A 16,573-nucleotide genomic window follows, 5' to 3' on the forward strand; every position below is an offset into this window, starting at 1 on the left:
AGATGCAAAGCCTCTGTATGGGAAAGGGTTAAAATAGATGCAGTTACTACAGATCCCGTGAGGAGAGAGAGGGCAGAGGGGCAGGGTGTGTCAGGAGCCCGGAGCCTGTGCCCCGGCGCAGGGCTGTGCTGGGCAGCAAGCGCAGCTCTGTGCGCCGGCTGCTCACAAAGATGTGCGGCTCGCCTTGGCCAGCCCAGAGAGCATCTCCAGCAGGAAGCTTTTCTTCACACAGCCCCTGCCTGTGCTCCTCCAAAAGCCTGCCCTGCCTACCTTCAGCATCCTGGTTGTATCCCTATTCATTCCAATCAGCCTGGCCATTTGCTTTTCTATTTCTTTCGTGGCCCGGCACATTTGCCCCATGTCTTTGAATCTCTTCCTAAGGAGCCGCCTTCTCCGCTCGCTTTCCACCTTCCTCCTTCTGGCCTTTTCCTCAGCTCTCTGGGCCGCTGCTCTCTGCCTCGTGGCTGCCCTTCTGCGCCTGAGCCACCAGCCCAAAAGCAGGAGCAGCGGCTGAGCAATTTGCCAGAGCTGGTGCAGGTAGCGCAAGGCAGCCAGGAGCCAGGGTCCCCAGCCAGGCTCAGCTGGCTCTGGGGGGGCCGCTTTCATCTCCTCTGCACGGGGCTGCCCATCCCCGTGAAATCTGTCCACCACGGAAAGTGGGAACAGGAAGATGAGCAGCACAAGCCCAGCCAGGACTGCTCTGTGCGCCATGGCCTGCAGGAGGAGAGAGACAAGGCTTTCACTGGGGCTGCCAAGGGAGCTTTTGGAGGCCGAAGTGAGGCCCGGAGGCGCAGGGATGTGAGGGCAGAAGCAGAGGGCCCCGGGCAGCTGGCAGGCAGCAGGGCCTGTGCCAGTGGGCCAGCAGCAGCAGCCCCGTGCCCCGGCCAAGGCGCCGGCCCCAGGGGCTGGCCCTGGGTGCAGGGGGACAATGCAGGCCCGGGTGCGGCGCTTGTGGCCCGGCCCTGGCCCGGCCCAGCCCCGCCACGTGCGCACTCACCGCTTGCCCAGGCTGTGCTGGGCCAGCGTTACCTGCGGGGGCCTTTTCCAGCTGCCCCCATTGTGACACGCTGCCCCTGGTGTCACAGGGGCCAGAGGCATCACAGCCGGGCCAGCCCTGCCCTTGGTGCCCAGCCCAGCTCAGGGGCTCCCAGTGGGCCCAGCAATGAAAGCCCCGGCAGGCAGCAAGTGCAGCCCCTCTGGGAGGGGATGGGCCCCAGGGGCTCCCTTCACAAAGCAGGCAGAAGTCCCCACTGATAAGTTTCCAAATGGAAAAGATTATAATCCATAATGTTGAGTAGGATACATATTATCAACTATGAAAACACCTGAGGTGCTTTTCCTAATGGGACTTGTTCTTCTGTGAGTGGGGTTGGGTGATGGTTGCTCAGTTTTTCTTGCTTGACTCTTCCCTGATCCAGTCCATCCATGACTTCTCTGAAACCTTCCCATTATCAGGCAGCAGAAATAAAGAACTGCAGTGAAACCACTTCTAGTCCCCTTCAGATCAAGAAGGTGCAGGGGGATGGTTCTGGCAGAGAGTTTGAGCTGCTCTGGACAGAGTCGCACTGCTGTGTTAGCAGGGACTGGCTGCTTGTGTTTTCCTTTGGATGAACAGAATCTTCCTTGTGTCCCCAGTGAACACATGGAGCTCACACCAGCAGTGCCTCTTGCCCGTTCCCTGCCCAGCCAGACCTTCCAGCCCAGCTGAAATGCCCAGCGTGGCCTTTGAGCACAAAGGGATTGCAGAGCCAAAAGCATCTGTGTAGCCACCATGGTGTTCAGCGGCTGCTGCTCGGGGAAGGGCACTGAGAGGAGGCCACTGCTGCTCTTGTCAGAGCGCTGCTGTGCAGGGATGTCCCTCGCCCTGCTCAGTCCCACATCTGCCCATCTTTTGGCCTGCTCTGAGCTCAGGTGGATGCCATCTGCTCCCAGCAGACCCAGCTGCTCCACGGTAGATGCACAGGCATGGAATCCAAAACCTTGAGTATCCCCTGAGTAGCCAGGCATTCAGCTGTTCAGTTTGTCACGGCCCACATCAGGGGTTAGAACAAGATGGTTTTTCAGATCCCTTGTGACCCGAAGCATTCCAGGCTTCTAGGATTTCTCCATGACTGACTTTGGTCCCCTCAAAAGACCTCCTCTCTCCTCTCTTCCCTCCACCTGTGGAGAACGCATTCTGATGCTGCTGCTGCTGTTGGGACAGGTTGGTGGATACTCTTCCTGCCATCCCATGGGTGTAAGCATGACTCCTCTCTGAAGTCTTTGTCCCTGAATCAGTGCCTTCAAAGAACAGTTATCTCCCTTCCTTCCTTTTCCATTCAGCACTTGAGCAGACACAGCATTTCTCATCGTTTTCCACAGAACAGTACAGGTGCCAGTTCCCATCTTGTGGAGCCCTCTGCCATAAATCAGCCTGACAGGTTTATTCTCTACGTAATGGGAAATGATGACAAATGCAGCTGCATAATCTAGTTAGTAACTCACCATAATGACTGCTTCTGGGCTGATTTATGGGTTTTGTCACATGTGAGCTTTCAGAACTTTAGAGGTTACATTTTTCACACTTTTTTGTTGGAATCTCAGTTTATCAGACTTTACTGCAGCATTAATCACTTGCAGTACAACCCTGGACTTCACAAATGTATCACATCAGCATGAAAAAGGCAGAGAAAACAAGAACTGTTGTGAATTAATGAGCCGGGTAACACATGTCTCACAACAGCGATGAAACAACCTGTGTTCTTCTTCAAGCCACAACAGAAAGTCCCAAAGTCTGGTTATTTAATTTTTTTTTTTTTTTTCACAAAACACAAGCAGCAGCAAAGAACTGAAACAACACAGCCAGGCTTGAAACCTGAAAGATCTGAAAGGCTGAGTCTATCCTAGTTAATGGTGAAATGATGTGTGAAGCTGTCCTAGATGTTCAAATGAAGAAGATTGATTCCCAGTTATAATATGGCTTCTTAGCAAAACACTGGGATTATATAGGAGAAATGCACGTGTCATGAAACAACCAAGAAATCAGAGAGACACTTCCAAGCTCTATAGTGAAGGTCTGGGAAATGTTCAGACTTACCATCTGTGGAGTTTGGTGCAGGATAAGCTGGAACAAAAGGCCATCATTACCCAAATTGATTTCCTTTGGGCTGGTCTGTTGGTTTTTTGATTTGTTTTTTCTTATTTTTTTGGGGTTTTTTTGGTTTTGTTTTTTTTTTTTTTTGTTGTTTATTGTTTGTCAGATAATGTTTTATAATACTCCAAGAAATATGTTGAAAAGGTCAGCATGATCCATCAGACACAAGCAGCAGGGCTGGGGTAGATGCAACATGTTCCTTGCACTGGAGGGTAGACAGAGGCAAGATCTGGTTTGGGGTCAATCACACCTGGATCAGGGAGGTGGCTGAAACCTGGGCTGGCCAAAGCCTTAGAATCACAAAATATCCTGGGTTGGAAAGGACCCCCAAGGATCACCAAGTCCAGCTCCTGGCCCTGCAGAGGACACCTCCCCAAGAATCCCACGCTGTGCCTTGGCATGTGCTGGTGGGCAGGAGCACACAGCTGGCCGTGGCTTTGGGTGCATGGGTAAGATGAGATGGTGAGGAGCATCCCTGCTCCCTGAGCTCCTGGAGAGCTGCAGACACTGATCACTGGTAAGGACAGCACCAGGGCCATGGCCTGGGGCTGGTGATCTGGTGCCTCCTTCCTGCTGCTGCTTTCTGCTACAGATAACAGCCTGGTACCAAGGTCTTGTTGCTGAGGTGATAAACGGCTGGGGAGATTCCCTCCCTGCTCTTGTCTGCACGAGTTCTTATGCTCAGCACCAGGAAGGATTGGGCCAGAATGGAGGCATTTGGGGTCTCAGGGCTGAGGCTGAGACAGACAGCCAGGCAGAGCAGCTCCTCCTGGCTGATGCAAACATTAGCCCTGTGCTGGCCAGGCCAGTGATCCATAGCTATGGGTCCACAGTGATGGTGGTGCTGGGTATTCACTGGGAGAAGAGGAGGTGTAAAATGAAGCTTCTGAAGCTGCTTGGGATCCTGGAAGCTGCTCAGACCCCACTTGACCACAGTGGTTGTTTGGCCAGCTGAAGTGATGGAATTTATTGGGCTGTGCAGGGACAGTTTTCTGTGCAAACATGAAGGACTTTCAGGGGGGATGAAATACGGCCTCATAGTAGAAACAGCTGGGCTGAACACTCTTTATTCCAGCTATGAATCTTTGCTCTTAAGAGCAATGGATTCCACCTTTCATTAAACCAGAACTTCTTGTTGTTGTTGTTGTTATTTTGAGGAACAAAAATGACCTTTCTTGTTTATTTTATGAGCATTTTTAAATCTTTGTTGTTTATTTCATTAGCATTTTAAATCATCTTGTCACCCACTGCATGCATGAAACATGAGATGTTACCAAAGTGTAGCTCACTTCAGACAGGGAGTGCTGATAGTTGGCAGATCTGTACAGGTGTCCTCATCCTGGGTGGATTGGATGTTATCCCATCCAAGCAGGCAGTTTAACACAAGCAGCCTTTTCACTGAGCTTAATTAACAACAGAAATAAAAACTATATCTTTATAGCAAAGTTACTTTGACATCTACCATCACTCAGCAAGAGGTTTATTGTTATGGACACATAATATTGGCTTTTTGCAGAGATTAAAATGGATTTTCTATCTGTGGTGTTCAAGTAACTTTGTTATTGTCTTGGTTTGAAAAGCCAGGTGTCTGCTAAGGAAGGCAGGAGCCTCCCCTGGAGTGGAAAATGTAAACCCTCCCTCTAAATTGTTATAATTTTGAAATTAAGGAGCTTTCAGGCAAAGATATGGGAATAGGAATAACAGTTCTTTTTTAGGAAAAATTAAAAATATAAATGCAGTAGTACAAACAAAAAAAACCCCACAGACAGAGTCAGAACAGGGCCTGACCCCCTGTGGGTCAGGGTGCTGGCAGCAGTCCCATTCAGTGGTGGCTGCAGCCCTCCTGCAGTGCCAGGTGTGGCTCTGTTGGAGCAGGGATCCTGGAGAAGGGTGGAGTTTTCCTCTGAAGGTCCAGGGCTGCTGTAGATGGGCCTGGGAATCTTCCTTCCTCTGGGAATCCAGTTGGAAAAGGCTGATCCTCTGGGAATCCCATGGAGAAGAAAGACAGCTGCTCCTCTGGGAATCCAGTAGGAAAAGGCTGATCCTCTGGGAATCCAGGAGGAAAAGGCTGATCCTCTGGGAATCCAGGAGGAAAAGGCTGATCCTCTGGGAATCCAGTGGAGAAGAAAGACAGCTGCTCCTCTGGGAATCCAGTAGGAAAAGGCTGATCCTCTGGGAATCCAGTGGAGAAGAAAGACAGCTGCTCCTCTGGGAATCCAGGAGGAAAAGGCTGCCTACAGTGTTCCAAATCTCAGATTCTATCCAGGTAGGAATGCTTGGCTCCTCCCCCTGGGCGGAGCATCTCCCAATGGGATGATGTCATTTAATCAGCCATGCAGTGACACTCAGTGGCACATTACCAGAAGATTAATAATTAATAATTAATGGCCTATTAATGGAACACACCTCCCCACAGGGAGGATTGGTTGTGGAAGAGAGAAACTGCCCAATGAACAGAAGATAACTGCCCCACCACTGACAGATGGCAAACAGAACACACACTTATCTTGCAGTCCAGGACCTGTCCCCACTGGCTGCCCCCATTCTCCAGAGTTCATGGTGTCCAGGGAGGCTGCAGCTGCCGGTGCCAGGAACAAACGAGACGGGTCTGGGTTTCAGAAAGCTCCAGAGTCCATTTCTGACCCCCGAAAGACAGGGCAAAGGCAGGGCTGTGGGGCTTTTATAGGGTATCCCAGGGCTGGAGTTTGGGTTTGTGTTGGATCGGCAGGAGAAATGTGGCATGCAATATGACTGATCAGCAAGTCTCGAACTTTATTGAGAGTCACACATATTTATATTGGTGTTAATAAAGCTCATACATATTGCAAAGGAGCGCTCATTATTGTTTAGTTACTTATCGGCCAACTACGCCTCCTTCTGCATTCTTGTGGTTATTCTGTTGAAACTATTCTTCATATTTTTGGCAAAAGAGCCTCTTCCCTATCCTGTTGTTGCATCAAGGGCATAATGTCCTTGCCTTATATGGACACTGACTGCTGACTTCTAGACTTGTCTCCTTCTTGCTTAACCAGGGGTATTATGTCGACGTGACCTTTCTCAGCCAGCCGTCTACAAAGCTCAGCGGGACAAGGCTCCTGTCCATGCTCTCCCACATTCCACAGTGCCCAGGCCACACCAGGAGTGCTCAGAGCTGCAGCCAAAAGCTTCCTATCAATCCTCTCTTGCGGAGGACACCAGCACAGAGGCACAGGTGCCACCTCCTCCAGCTAAGCCCAGGAGATCCACCTCCTCACCAGCTGCAAGAGCAGGACGCTTATGTGCCAGCCGCCCCTCCCAACCCCGTTCTTCCCCTCGTGCCCTGAAGGCGCATCCCCACCCTGAGACACCCGGGGCAGGAAGAAGAGCTGGCTCCGGACGATGTCCTCGTTGCTGTGGAAAGGAAGGTGCCCACAGAGCAGCTCATAGAGCACGATGCCCAGGGACCAGATGGTGGCTGGCTGGCCATGGTAGCAGCCAAAGAGGATCCACTCCGGTGGGCTGTACTCCGGCGTTCCTATGGGACACGGGCGCAGCTCATCAGGCCCATGCTGCTCCCTCCCTCCCAGCCAGCTCCCGTTCCACAACAGCCAGCCCCTGCCCTGCCATAAAGCAACTTGGCTGCAGCTGGCTGAAGATGGATTCCCCCTCCTTCCTTCCCTCCTTCCTTCCCTCCCTCTTCCCCCTCTGCCAGCCAAGGGGGGAACTCCACTGCCCGGCTGGGCCCCGGCTTTGGGCTCACCTGACATCCGGTTGTAGAACGTGTCCTGGAGGATCGTGCCGCAGCCGAAGTCGATGAGCTTCGCCTCGCCCATGGCCAGGTTTACGAGGACGTTCTCGGCCTTGATGTGGGGGTGCAGGACGCCGCGGCTGCTGCAGTGCCCCATGGCCTCCAGCACCTGGTGGAACAGCCCCCGCCCCACGGGCTCCGTCAGGAACCGCCGCTCGTGCAGGAAGTACCAGAGGTGCTGACAGCGCTGCGGACGCTCCATGAGCAGCGCGAAGCCCTCGGGCACCTCGAACCAGTCCAGGAGCTGCACGACGCTGAGGAAGCCAGGCCGCGACACCTTCCACAGCAGCGCCAGCTCCAGGGGCACAAGGGCGCCCTTGCGCTGCGGGGGGACCGCGATGCCGTCAGCGGAGCCGATGCTGCACCGCGCCTTGGGCAGCCCCTGCCCGGCCCCGCCGCGGCTCGCCATGGCCCGGCCCGGGGCGCTGCGCGGCCCCCGCTCACTCCACGCTCGCTGCCCTCGCAGCGTTCCGGCTGCCGCCCTGCCGGGCCTCGCCTCAGCCCCGCCCGGCACGCCCCGCCGGCTCCTCCCGCTGGCCCCGCTCACTCCCCAGCCGCGCCCACTCCGAGATGCGCTCCCGGACACTCGCTTGATGGCCGCCTGCGAGCCAAGGCCAGCGGCGGGCTGAGCTCATCGCCCGCCGCCCGCCGCCGCCCTCCGAGCCGGCCCCGTCTCTTCCCGGGGCGCCGTCGGCGAGGCGGGGACCGGAGTAAACGCTGCCGCAGCCGCCGCTGCCCAGCAGCGGGCCCTGCCGCTAGAGCTGCTCCAGGGGAGGCCTCTCCGCCCGTGCGGGCAGCACCGCGCTGCCGCTCTTCTGCCCGGGGCACCCGCCCGCCCGGCGCGCTGCTGCTTGCCGAGCCGCCCCGGGCTGCGGCGGCTCGGGGCCGGCGGCCGAGCTGGCGAGCGGCGGAGCTCGGAGCGGGGCAGCTGCTGGCCACGCTCTGGGCCACGGGGCAGGAGCCGGGCGGCAGCGGGGCGGCTGCGGGCGGAACCGCGGTAGGGGCTTCGTTCGGGGCCGGGGCCTCGGCCGGGGCTGGGCCAGAGCCAGCGCCAGGCGCAGCCAAAAGCCCGCGCTGCTCCGCCAGCACCAGAGCGAGCGGCTCTTCCAGCGGCGCCACAGCCAGGACGGAGAGAGCCCGGCCGAGGCGGAACCACGGCGGGCCGGGCAGGGGCGGGCACGGGGCGGCCCCGCCGAGGGGCGCCTTGCGGGACGCGGCATCAGCCGGGCTGGGAGAGGCGGAACACGGACGGAACGGCACGGGACGGGAGTAGAGTGAGTGTGAGAGGGAGAAGGGGATGCGGAGCGAGTGAAAAGTCGAGTGGAAAACCGATCGAGAGTAGCGCTGCTGGTGCTGCTGCGGAGCCGCCGGAGCTCGCGGCCGTTCCTCCGTTGCCCCCGCGAACCCAACGGAGGAGCCGCCGCGCGCCCCAAGGAACGAAAGAGAGAAACAAACAGATCACACCCCAAAGTCATTCCTATTAGAGAAGTAACCAAAGAAAACAATGTAGCAATAACGAAGACTGTTGGCTTCTGGCTTCTTTCTTCTTTGCACGCGACCAAGCATTTCATGGGGAACAATTGCGTCTTCTGACAATTTTGCCAGAGTGGACAGGAGCAGAGCATTTACTTTTTAAGTAGAAAAGGGAAATTGTGTCAGTAATGTCATCTCTTTTCATCCTCTGTTGACACAGTTGCAGGCTGCCAAAAGACATGGTCTGCAGTGTGGAACTTGGGGCCAAGTTTCTTTTTCTGCCAGAGGATGAGGAGGGGAAGTATCCCAGAATCATGGAGTCGTGGCATGGTTTGGCTTGGAAGGGATCTGGAAAATCCCATGGCTGCAACCCCCTGCTGTGGCTGGGGACCCCTTGCACTGGACCGGCTTGTCTAGAGCTCCATGCAGCCTGGCCTTGAACACTGTCAGGGACGGGACATGCCCACCTTCTCTGGGCAACCTGTTCCAGGAGAGCCTTTTTTCTCAATCCCTTACCTAAACCTAATCTCTCTCCATTTGGATCCATGCTCCCTTGTCCTGTCCTTGCCTGCCCCCGTACAAAGTCCCTGTCCAGCTTTCTTGTGTGTTGCCCTCAGGTACTGGAAGGCCACAGCTGGATCAAGGCTGGGTCTCTTTCCCAGGCTGAAGAAGCCGAGCTGTGTCAGCCTTTCCTTGCAGGAGAGGAGCTGCAGCCCCGGCACCATCTGGGTGTCCCTGCTGGGCCCCTGCTGCAGCGTGTCCACGTCCTTGCCGTCCGTGCCGGGGAGCCCGGCAGAGGCGGAGGCAGCGCTGCAGGTGCAGGGTCAGCGGCGGGGAGGAGACCCGGCCCTGGCAGCGGCTCCGGGAGCAGCGATTGGCGCTGGGCCGCCCGCACTGCAGAGAGCCGGGGCCCTTGTGCCTGCCCTTGTGCCCAGGGCGCCTTTCCCCGCCGCCCGCCCGCCCGCCCGCTCGGGGGAAATGCCCCCTGTGCCGCCCCTCAGGGCCGCCCCTCGCCGCTGCCCCGGGCGCTCCCGGCGCCGCCTGGAGGGGCCCAGGCCTCGGCCTCACCCTGCTCAGCCCGAGGCCTGGAAAAGCAGATTCAAACACCCACCCAGAAAGTGCCCCAGGATGCCAAGGTCAATCTTTTGTCACCAGCTCGGCTTTGCTATCAGAGTCTGGACGGGAGTAGAAAATCACCAGGGGAAAAGAGCATGAACAAGTTCTGCCTTGGCACTACCTCAAGCTGTGGGGTACCAGTTGTTGGTTTCACTGGCTCTGGATTGAAGGCACTTGAGACAGTAATTCATGTTCAGACTCAAGTGTTTATTATTTCTTATCAGTAAAACAGCCTCATTACTGGGAGTTCAGCAGCTTTTCAGTAGAAGGCACAAAATGGCCCACAATCTCTTGTTCCAAGGTCTTTTAAGACTAAACTATCCAATTAGGAACTGACACCTAGATTATTTTCCCTTTTAACCCAATAACTGATCCCAAAGAGCCTGCAATGTGGAATTTCTGCCCAAATACAAAAAGCCACCCAAACCCATGAAGAAGAAGGAAGAAGCATGAAGAAGAAACCCAGGACAAAACACTGTGCCTTCCATTTTGCTTCCATCCACAACATACTAAAAATCCCAAAACCTCAATTTCTCAGAGTCAGAGTAGACCAAAGCCCAAAAACTGGAGGTGATAAAAATGGACTAAAACCACAACCAAGGAATCTGCATCGCCCTGAAATACCTTTCCCCTTACATCAGCCTGGTGCATATTCATAGACCCTCATGCATATCCATAAACTACTTTACATATTCCAGGAATGACTTTACACGGCCCCTCCTTGGGTCTGCCTTTTCAGAGCATGTGTGTTTCTTGGCTGTGGTTTTGGCTCCTTCTCTTTATCACCTCCAGGTTTTGGGCCTTGGTGCACTCTGCCTTCAGACAGGGAGTGCTGATAGTTGGCAGATCTGTACAGGTGTCCTCATCCTGTGTGCATTGGATGTTATCCCATCCAAGCAGGCAGTTTACCACAAGCAGCTATTTCACTGAGCTTAATTAACAACAGAAATAAAAACTATAGAACAAAGTTACTTTAAAAAACAGTCCCAGCCCATATTTGATCCCAGTCTGTGTGGTCCTGATCCATATGGTCCCAGTCCCTGGGATCCCAGTCCATACAGTCCCAGTCCATATTTGATCCCACTTCAGGCTATCCTGGTCTGGAGGGTTCTGATGCACAGGATCCCCATCCATGTGATCCCAGCCCATATTTGATCCCAGCCCATATTTGATCCCAGTCCGTATTTGATCCCAGCCCATCTTCGATCCCAGTCTGTGGGGTCCGGCACACACTCCCAGGGTCTGGAATTCCAGTTCCCAGCCAGGAAAAAATGTTCCTGCCCTTGAACTTCCTTCCTTTCCCCTCAACAAATTGCAATAAAATTATAAACAAAGAAATAATAATTGAAATTAAATAAATTATAATAAAAATAAAATATGAAAATCTAAACTCTTCTTTACAATACTCCAACAATGAGTCAAACCAAACCAACAACTATTACTATAATATTACCAATGCATATAAATAAACAAATTATATATCAAGAAATACCTTTTGAAAGTTTTAACTCGATGGCTAATATACTTGAGATAAAAAATATCTAAAAAACAAACATGCAATCTAACACACCTTAGTTAAACAATTCATATTACAAATATACTAAACACAAAACCAAACACCATGATAATTTCTCATACCTTTTAACCAAATAATTTATAACACCCCTAAATACTCTAAAACAATTAAATTACAATTAAAAAAATTAAACGCAGGGGGGTGGTTTTATTTGGATACTGGTTTTTTGGATTGCTTGGGTTAGATGATTCTAAAGAAGGGATTCTTATGGGAATTAATTCAGCTGACAAGGTGACACCACAAACAAAATTGCCTGAAAATGAATGGGACAGAAATCAGTAACTCAGAAATTTTTATTTGCTATCAAATACATCCCACACAGCCAGGCCCACACAATCCCCATCCCACCGTTCCACATGATCGCACTTCTCCCAGTCTGCTTCCCACCCCATCTCACCCTGGTGGCTGTGGAATGGAGTGAGTTTGCCATGGGATTGAGTTTTTTTGAGGAGGGAACAAGGAATTTGAGGTGGAATTGAGCCCTTTTGGGTTAAAATTCATTTGTTTTCAGTGAGATTTGAGTGGTTTTGAAGTGACAGATGAATCCCTCTTGGCTTTTGAACTGCTAAGAGATGGAGAAGGGAAAAAAATTCAGGCCAAACCAAAAGGAGAAGCAGCCAGGTGTGTTCCCAACATGGATCACAGGGAATGTGAGTGACCAGGGCTGTGCCCAAAGTGCCTCCTCCAGTGGGGGATGGAGCTGCAGCAGCGCACGAAGCTCTTCCTGCACTCGGGGCACTCGCAGGGCTTCCCTTACCGGTGCCTCCGTTGGTGTTGGGTCAAGTGAGAGCTCCTGGAGAAGCTCTTCCCACACTGGGGACACTCGTAGGGCCTCTCCCCGGTGTGGATGCGCTGGTGAAGGACGAGGTGGGAGTTGAGCTTGAATCCCTTCCCGCAGTCGGGGCATTGGAAGGGCCTCTCCTCTGTGTGACTCTGATAGTGCCGGAGGAGATGGGACCTGATTTGAAACCCCTTCCCACACTCAGAACACTCGTAGGGCCTCTCCCCAGTGTGGATCTTTTGGTGGACGATCAGGTTGGAGCTGCAGCTGAAGCTCCTCCCACATTCTTCACACTCGTAGGGCTTCTCCCCTGTGTGGATCCTTTGGTGTTTGATCAGGTCAGAGCTCCCCCTGAAACTCTTCCCACACTGCCCACACTCGTAGGGCCGTTCCCCAGTGTGGATGTGCCGGTGCTTGACGAGGTCAGAGTTGCGCTTGAATCCCTTCCCACAGTCGGGGCATTGGAAGGGCCTCTCCTCTGTGTGACTCTGATAGTGCTGGAGGAGACTGGAGCTGGTCTGAAACCTCTTCCCACACTTGGAGCACTCATAGGGCCTCTCCCCCGTGTGGGTCCTCTGGTGCCTGATCAGGCTGGAGCTCCAGCTGAAGCTCTTCCCACACTCCCCACACTCGTAGGGCCGTTCCCCAGTATGGATCCTCTGGTGCCTGATCAGCTCGGAGTTCCACCTGAAGCTCTTCCCACACTCCACGCACGTGTGGGGCTTCTCCCCATCATGGAGCTGCTCATGGAGCACCAGCTCCGAGCTCTGACTCCATCTCCGGCCGCCTTCCCGGCCCAGGCTGGCTCTTTCCCCCTCACATCCCCGCCATCTGCGTTTGCAGCCCCTCCTCGTGCGGCATCTCCGGGCCTTTTCCTCCCCGTTGGCTTCCTGCGCCGTGGAGCCGCTCAAAACGGCCTCTGCCACCAGGTTCTGCCGCGGGCATTTGTCCTCCCTGCTCTCCATGCTCAGCTCCTGCTCTGGGCGAGGAAGGACAAGGACAGCATGGGATTTGCCTCCGTGCCACAGGCAAGGGCAACGAGATCCCCCCAGGCCGTCTCTGGGGACGCACTGCCCCCTCTTGGCTCTCCCCATTTCGGGATGCCGGGGCTCTTTGGGCTCCCGGGCTCCCTTCTCCCCTCATTCTCTGCTCTGCGCTGCAGCGGCTCCAAGGAGTCCCCCTGCCCCTCTCCAGGCTCTTGAGGCTCCCGCCAATGGCGGCGCTCCCCCCTCTCTGGCCTCCCCACTCTGGCCTCCTGGGGGACACAGGGCTCTGCTCCTCCAGGCTGCCTCTGCCGGCAGCCGCCACCGCCACCCCCCGATGTCCCCCCGAGGGGCCTTTTCCGCTCAGCCTTCGACTTCTTCATTCTCCAAACATCCCCCCAGAAACCCAACCCAGGGACCCCCCGGGATATCCGGGCTGGGCTCCCCCTCCCCGCTCACCTGCGCCATGGAGGGGGGGGCGATGATCCCACAGGTGGGGGCTGCGAATTCAGGCAGGGATCGAGACCGCATGGCTCCCACAGCTCAGCCTTGATCCACCTTTGTCCCTCCTCTTCCTCTTCTTCCCGCTCCTCCTCTGTCCTATCTCCACCTCCCTCTCCTCCTCCCCCTAACCCCGCCTCCTTCCCTGCTCTTTCTCCTCCCGCTCCTCCTCTTCCATCTCCCCTCCTCCTCCTCCCCTGTTTTATCCCCACCCCCATCTCCTCTTCCATCCCGCCCCTTCCTTTCCTTCTCCCCCTCCTCCCCCTTACCCCGCCTCCTCCTCCCCCTCCATCCCTGCCCTTCCCTCCCTCCTCCTCCCCCAGCAGCAGCCACACCCTCGGTGCCCCGTTCCCGCAGCCCTCGCAGCCCGCGGCAGCAGCGGCCATGGAGCCGGGCCAGGTCGGCATGGGCAGCGCGGGGCTCTCGGCTGCTCCCAGCCGCTGCGGGCGGGGGGAACCCGGCCCGGGCCAAAGGAGAGGCAAACTGGGCAAACTGGGGGCTGCACATCCAAACTGGGCCTTGCTGGGGACCCTGCCTGGCCACTGCCAGCCCTTGGGGCTCCTCTCGGCAAATCCGCCAGGGGGGAACGCACACAGGCCTGGGGGATCCCAGCAGTGGCAGCACTGCCAGGGACTGGGCTGCACTGGGATCGTACTGGGACTGACTGGGGCTGTACTGGCTTTGTACTGACATCATACTGGGATTATACTGCCATACCAGGGCAGATTGTGATCTGATGGATACGTGGATCATACTGGGATCATACTGGGAGCGAGTAGGAGCCTGCAGGGGGCAGTTAACACCATGTTATGGGCAATTGGGATATACTGGGAGTGACTGGGATTATGCTGAGAGTGACTGAGAACAGCTGTGAACAACTGGGATCATGCCAGGAGCAACTGGGAGTGACTGGCTGCACGCTGGGGGTGACTGGAAACTGCTGGGCTTATACTGGGGTGAACTGGGATCATGCTGGAGCTGACTGGGATCATTCTGGCAGTGAGTGCCACTACACTGAGGCTGACTGGGATTGCTTGGGAGCAAATGGGATCATACTGGAAGGAACTGGAAAGATGCTGGAGGGAACTGGGCTACACTGGGACATACTGGGGGTGACTGGAACAAAAGTGAGAGTGAAAGAGAGCAACTGGAACCATGTGGAGCACAACTGGTTCATACTGGCAGGGACTGGGAGCACACTGGGCTCATCTCTGGATCATACTGGGAGGGACTGGACTAATACTGGGAGGATCTGAGAGGGACTGGGAGCACACCCTGCACATCATCCCCCAGACTGGGCCTGACTGGGAGCAACTGGGAGCACGCTGGCAGCAAATGGCATCATACTGGGACTGACTGGGCTGATCTAGGAAGCAACTGGAACCACACTGGAGGCAGCTGGGACCATACTGGGAGAGACTGGAAGCAACTGGGATTATACTGGGACCACACTGGGAGGGCTGGCATGTGACTGGGATCAAACTGGAGCTTACTGGGATCATATTGGGGTTGAAAGGGAGCGACTGGGATCACACTTTGGGCTACTGGGAGCAGCTGAGGGAAACTGGGATGATGCTGCAAGCAAACTGGAGGAACTGGGAAGGACTGGATGCATGCTGGGGGCAACTGGGATATACTGGGCATGACTGGGGGATCATACTGGGATAACTGACACCTTACTGGGGCCACTGGCAGTGCCTGGAAATGACTGCAGACATGCTGGGGGCAACTGGGATATACTGGGAGTGACTGGGAGCAACTGGGATTAGACTGCAAGGGACAGGGATCATACTGGGAGTGGCTACACTCATACTGGGATTATACTGGGTGTGAATGGAACCCGACTGGGGCTTACTGGGAGCTACTGGGCCCATGTTGGGAGGAAAATGTGACCCACTGGGAGCAACTGGGATCAGCTGGAAGGTTCTGGAACCATGCTGAGAGGACTGAGACTACAACTGGGGCAACTGGGATCATCCTGGGAGCAACTGGGGCCACCCTTTGAGCAACAGATGGAAACTGGGATGATGCTAGAGGAAACTGGGAGGAACTGGGAAAGACTGGGATCATTCTGAGGTAACTAAAACATACTGGGAGTGTCTCTAACCATCCTGGGGGCACTGGAACCACCCTGGGAACAGCTGGGACCATGCTGGGAGCAACTGGGACGATGCTGGGGGAAACTGAATCTACCCTGGAGGCAACTGGGCACGACTGGGACCCTGCTGGGAGGGACTGGGACTATTCTTGGGGCAACTGGGATCATCATGGGAGGAACTGGGAACATCTGGAATTATGCTGGGAGCAACTGGGATGACACTGGGATCCCAGTGAGAGCAGCTGAGGCCATGCTGGGTTACACTGGGATCTCATTGAGAGCGACTGGAATCACACTGGGATTGACTGGGAGTGGCTGGTTTTGTGGATTTTGGGGGGTTTGGATTTTGGGGGATTTTCTTGGCATTTTGAGGGGGAGTTTTTCTGGGGGTGTTTGGGGGTTTATTGAAATTTCTTGTGGCTCCTTTTGAATTTTGGGGGTTTTACTGCGATTTTATTGGGATTTTTTGGGATTCTCAGAAATTCCTGGGGTTTTATTGGGATTTTTAGGAGATTTTGGGGCATTTTATTGGAATTGTGGTAGCATTCAGAGGGATTCATTGGGGATTTGGGGTTTTTGGGATTTTTGGTGGGATTTGGGGGGTTTGGGTGTTGCCAGGATTTCTTTGGATCTTGGGGGTGATTTTGTGGGACTTTTTCTGGTTTTGGGGACATCTTTGGGGGATTGGTGGAGTTTAATCAGGATTTTTGGGGTTTTTGGGATTCCAAAGGATTTTATGGGCTTTTATTGGGATTCTAGAGTGTTCTAATGGGATTTTGAGATCAAAGGATTTTGTGGGTTTTATTGGGACTTTCGGGGCTTTTAAGGAGATTTTGGTACCTCTCAGCCCTTCCCCACACCCAGGGAATGCCCCAAAGCCCCCCTAAAATTTCACTAAAACCCCACAAATCCTCAAAAATTACAAGAAAACCCTCAAAAACCCCAGGGAATCTCCAAACATACCAGTGGAACTCACCAAAATTTTAAAAAACTCACTAAATTTTCAATAAATCTCCCCCCAAAAGCCCCCACAACTCCAACAAAACACCAAAAATCCAAAATCCCCCAAATCAACAAACCCCCCCAAAATAACATAACCATCCCAAAACCCAATAATTCCTCCCA

At 54.5% G+C, this 16,573-nt stretch overlaps 2 protein-coding genes across 2 annotated transcripts in view; one reads left to right on the forward strand and one right to left on the reverse strand.

Moving 5' to 3' along the window:
• The window catches only part of LOC143696056 (uncharacterized), a 317,065-nt gene that overhangs the window by 165,792 nt on the left and 134,700 nt on the right, over positions 1-16,573 (reverse strand). The window contains exon 4 of the mRNA XM_077191262.1: positions 11,849-12,643. Within this exon, the coding sequence (XP_077047377.1) occupies positions 11,849-12,643 (795 nt within the window). The remainder of the gene's footprint in view (positions 1-11,848; positions 12,644-16,573) is intronic.
• The window catches only part of LOC143696053 (uncharacterized), a 1,205,294-nt gene that overhangs the window by 87,971 nt on the left and 1,100,750 nt on the right, over positions 1-16,573 (forward strand). The gene's annotated exons all lie outside the window — the stretch shown is intronic.

Source organism: Agelaius phoeniceus, chromosome 28 (assembly GCF_051311805.1).
Source record: "Agelaius phoeniceus isolate bAgePho1 chromosome 28, bAgePho1.hap1, whole genome shotgun sequence".
Classification (NCBI taxonomy): domain Eukaryota; kingdom Metazoa; phylum Chordata; class Aves; order Passeriformes; family Icteridae; genus Agelaius; species Agelaius phoeniceus.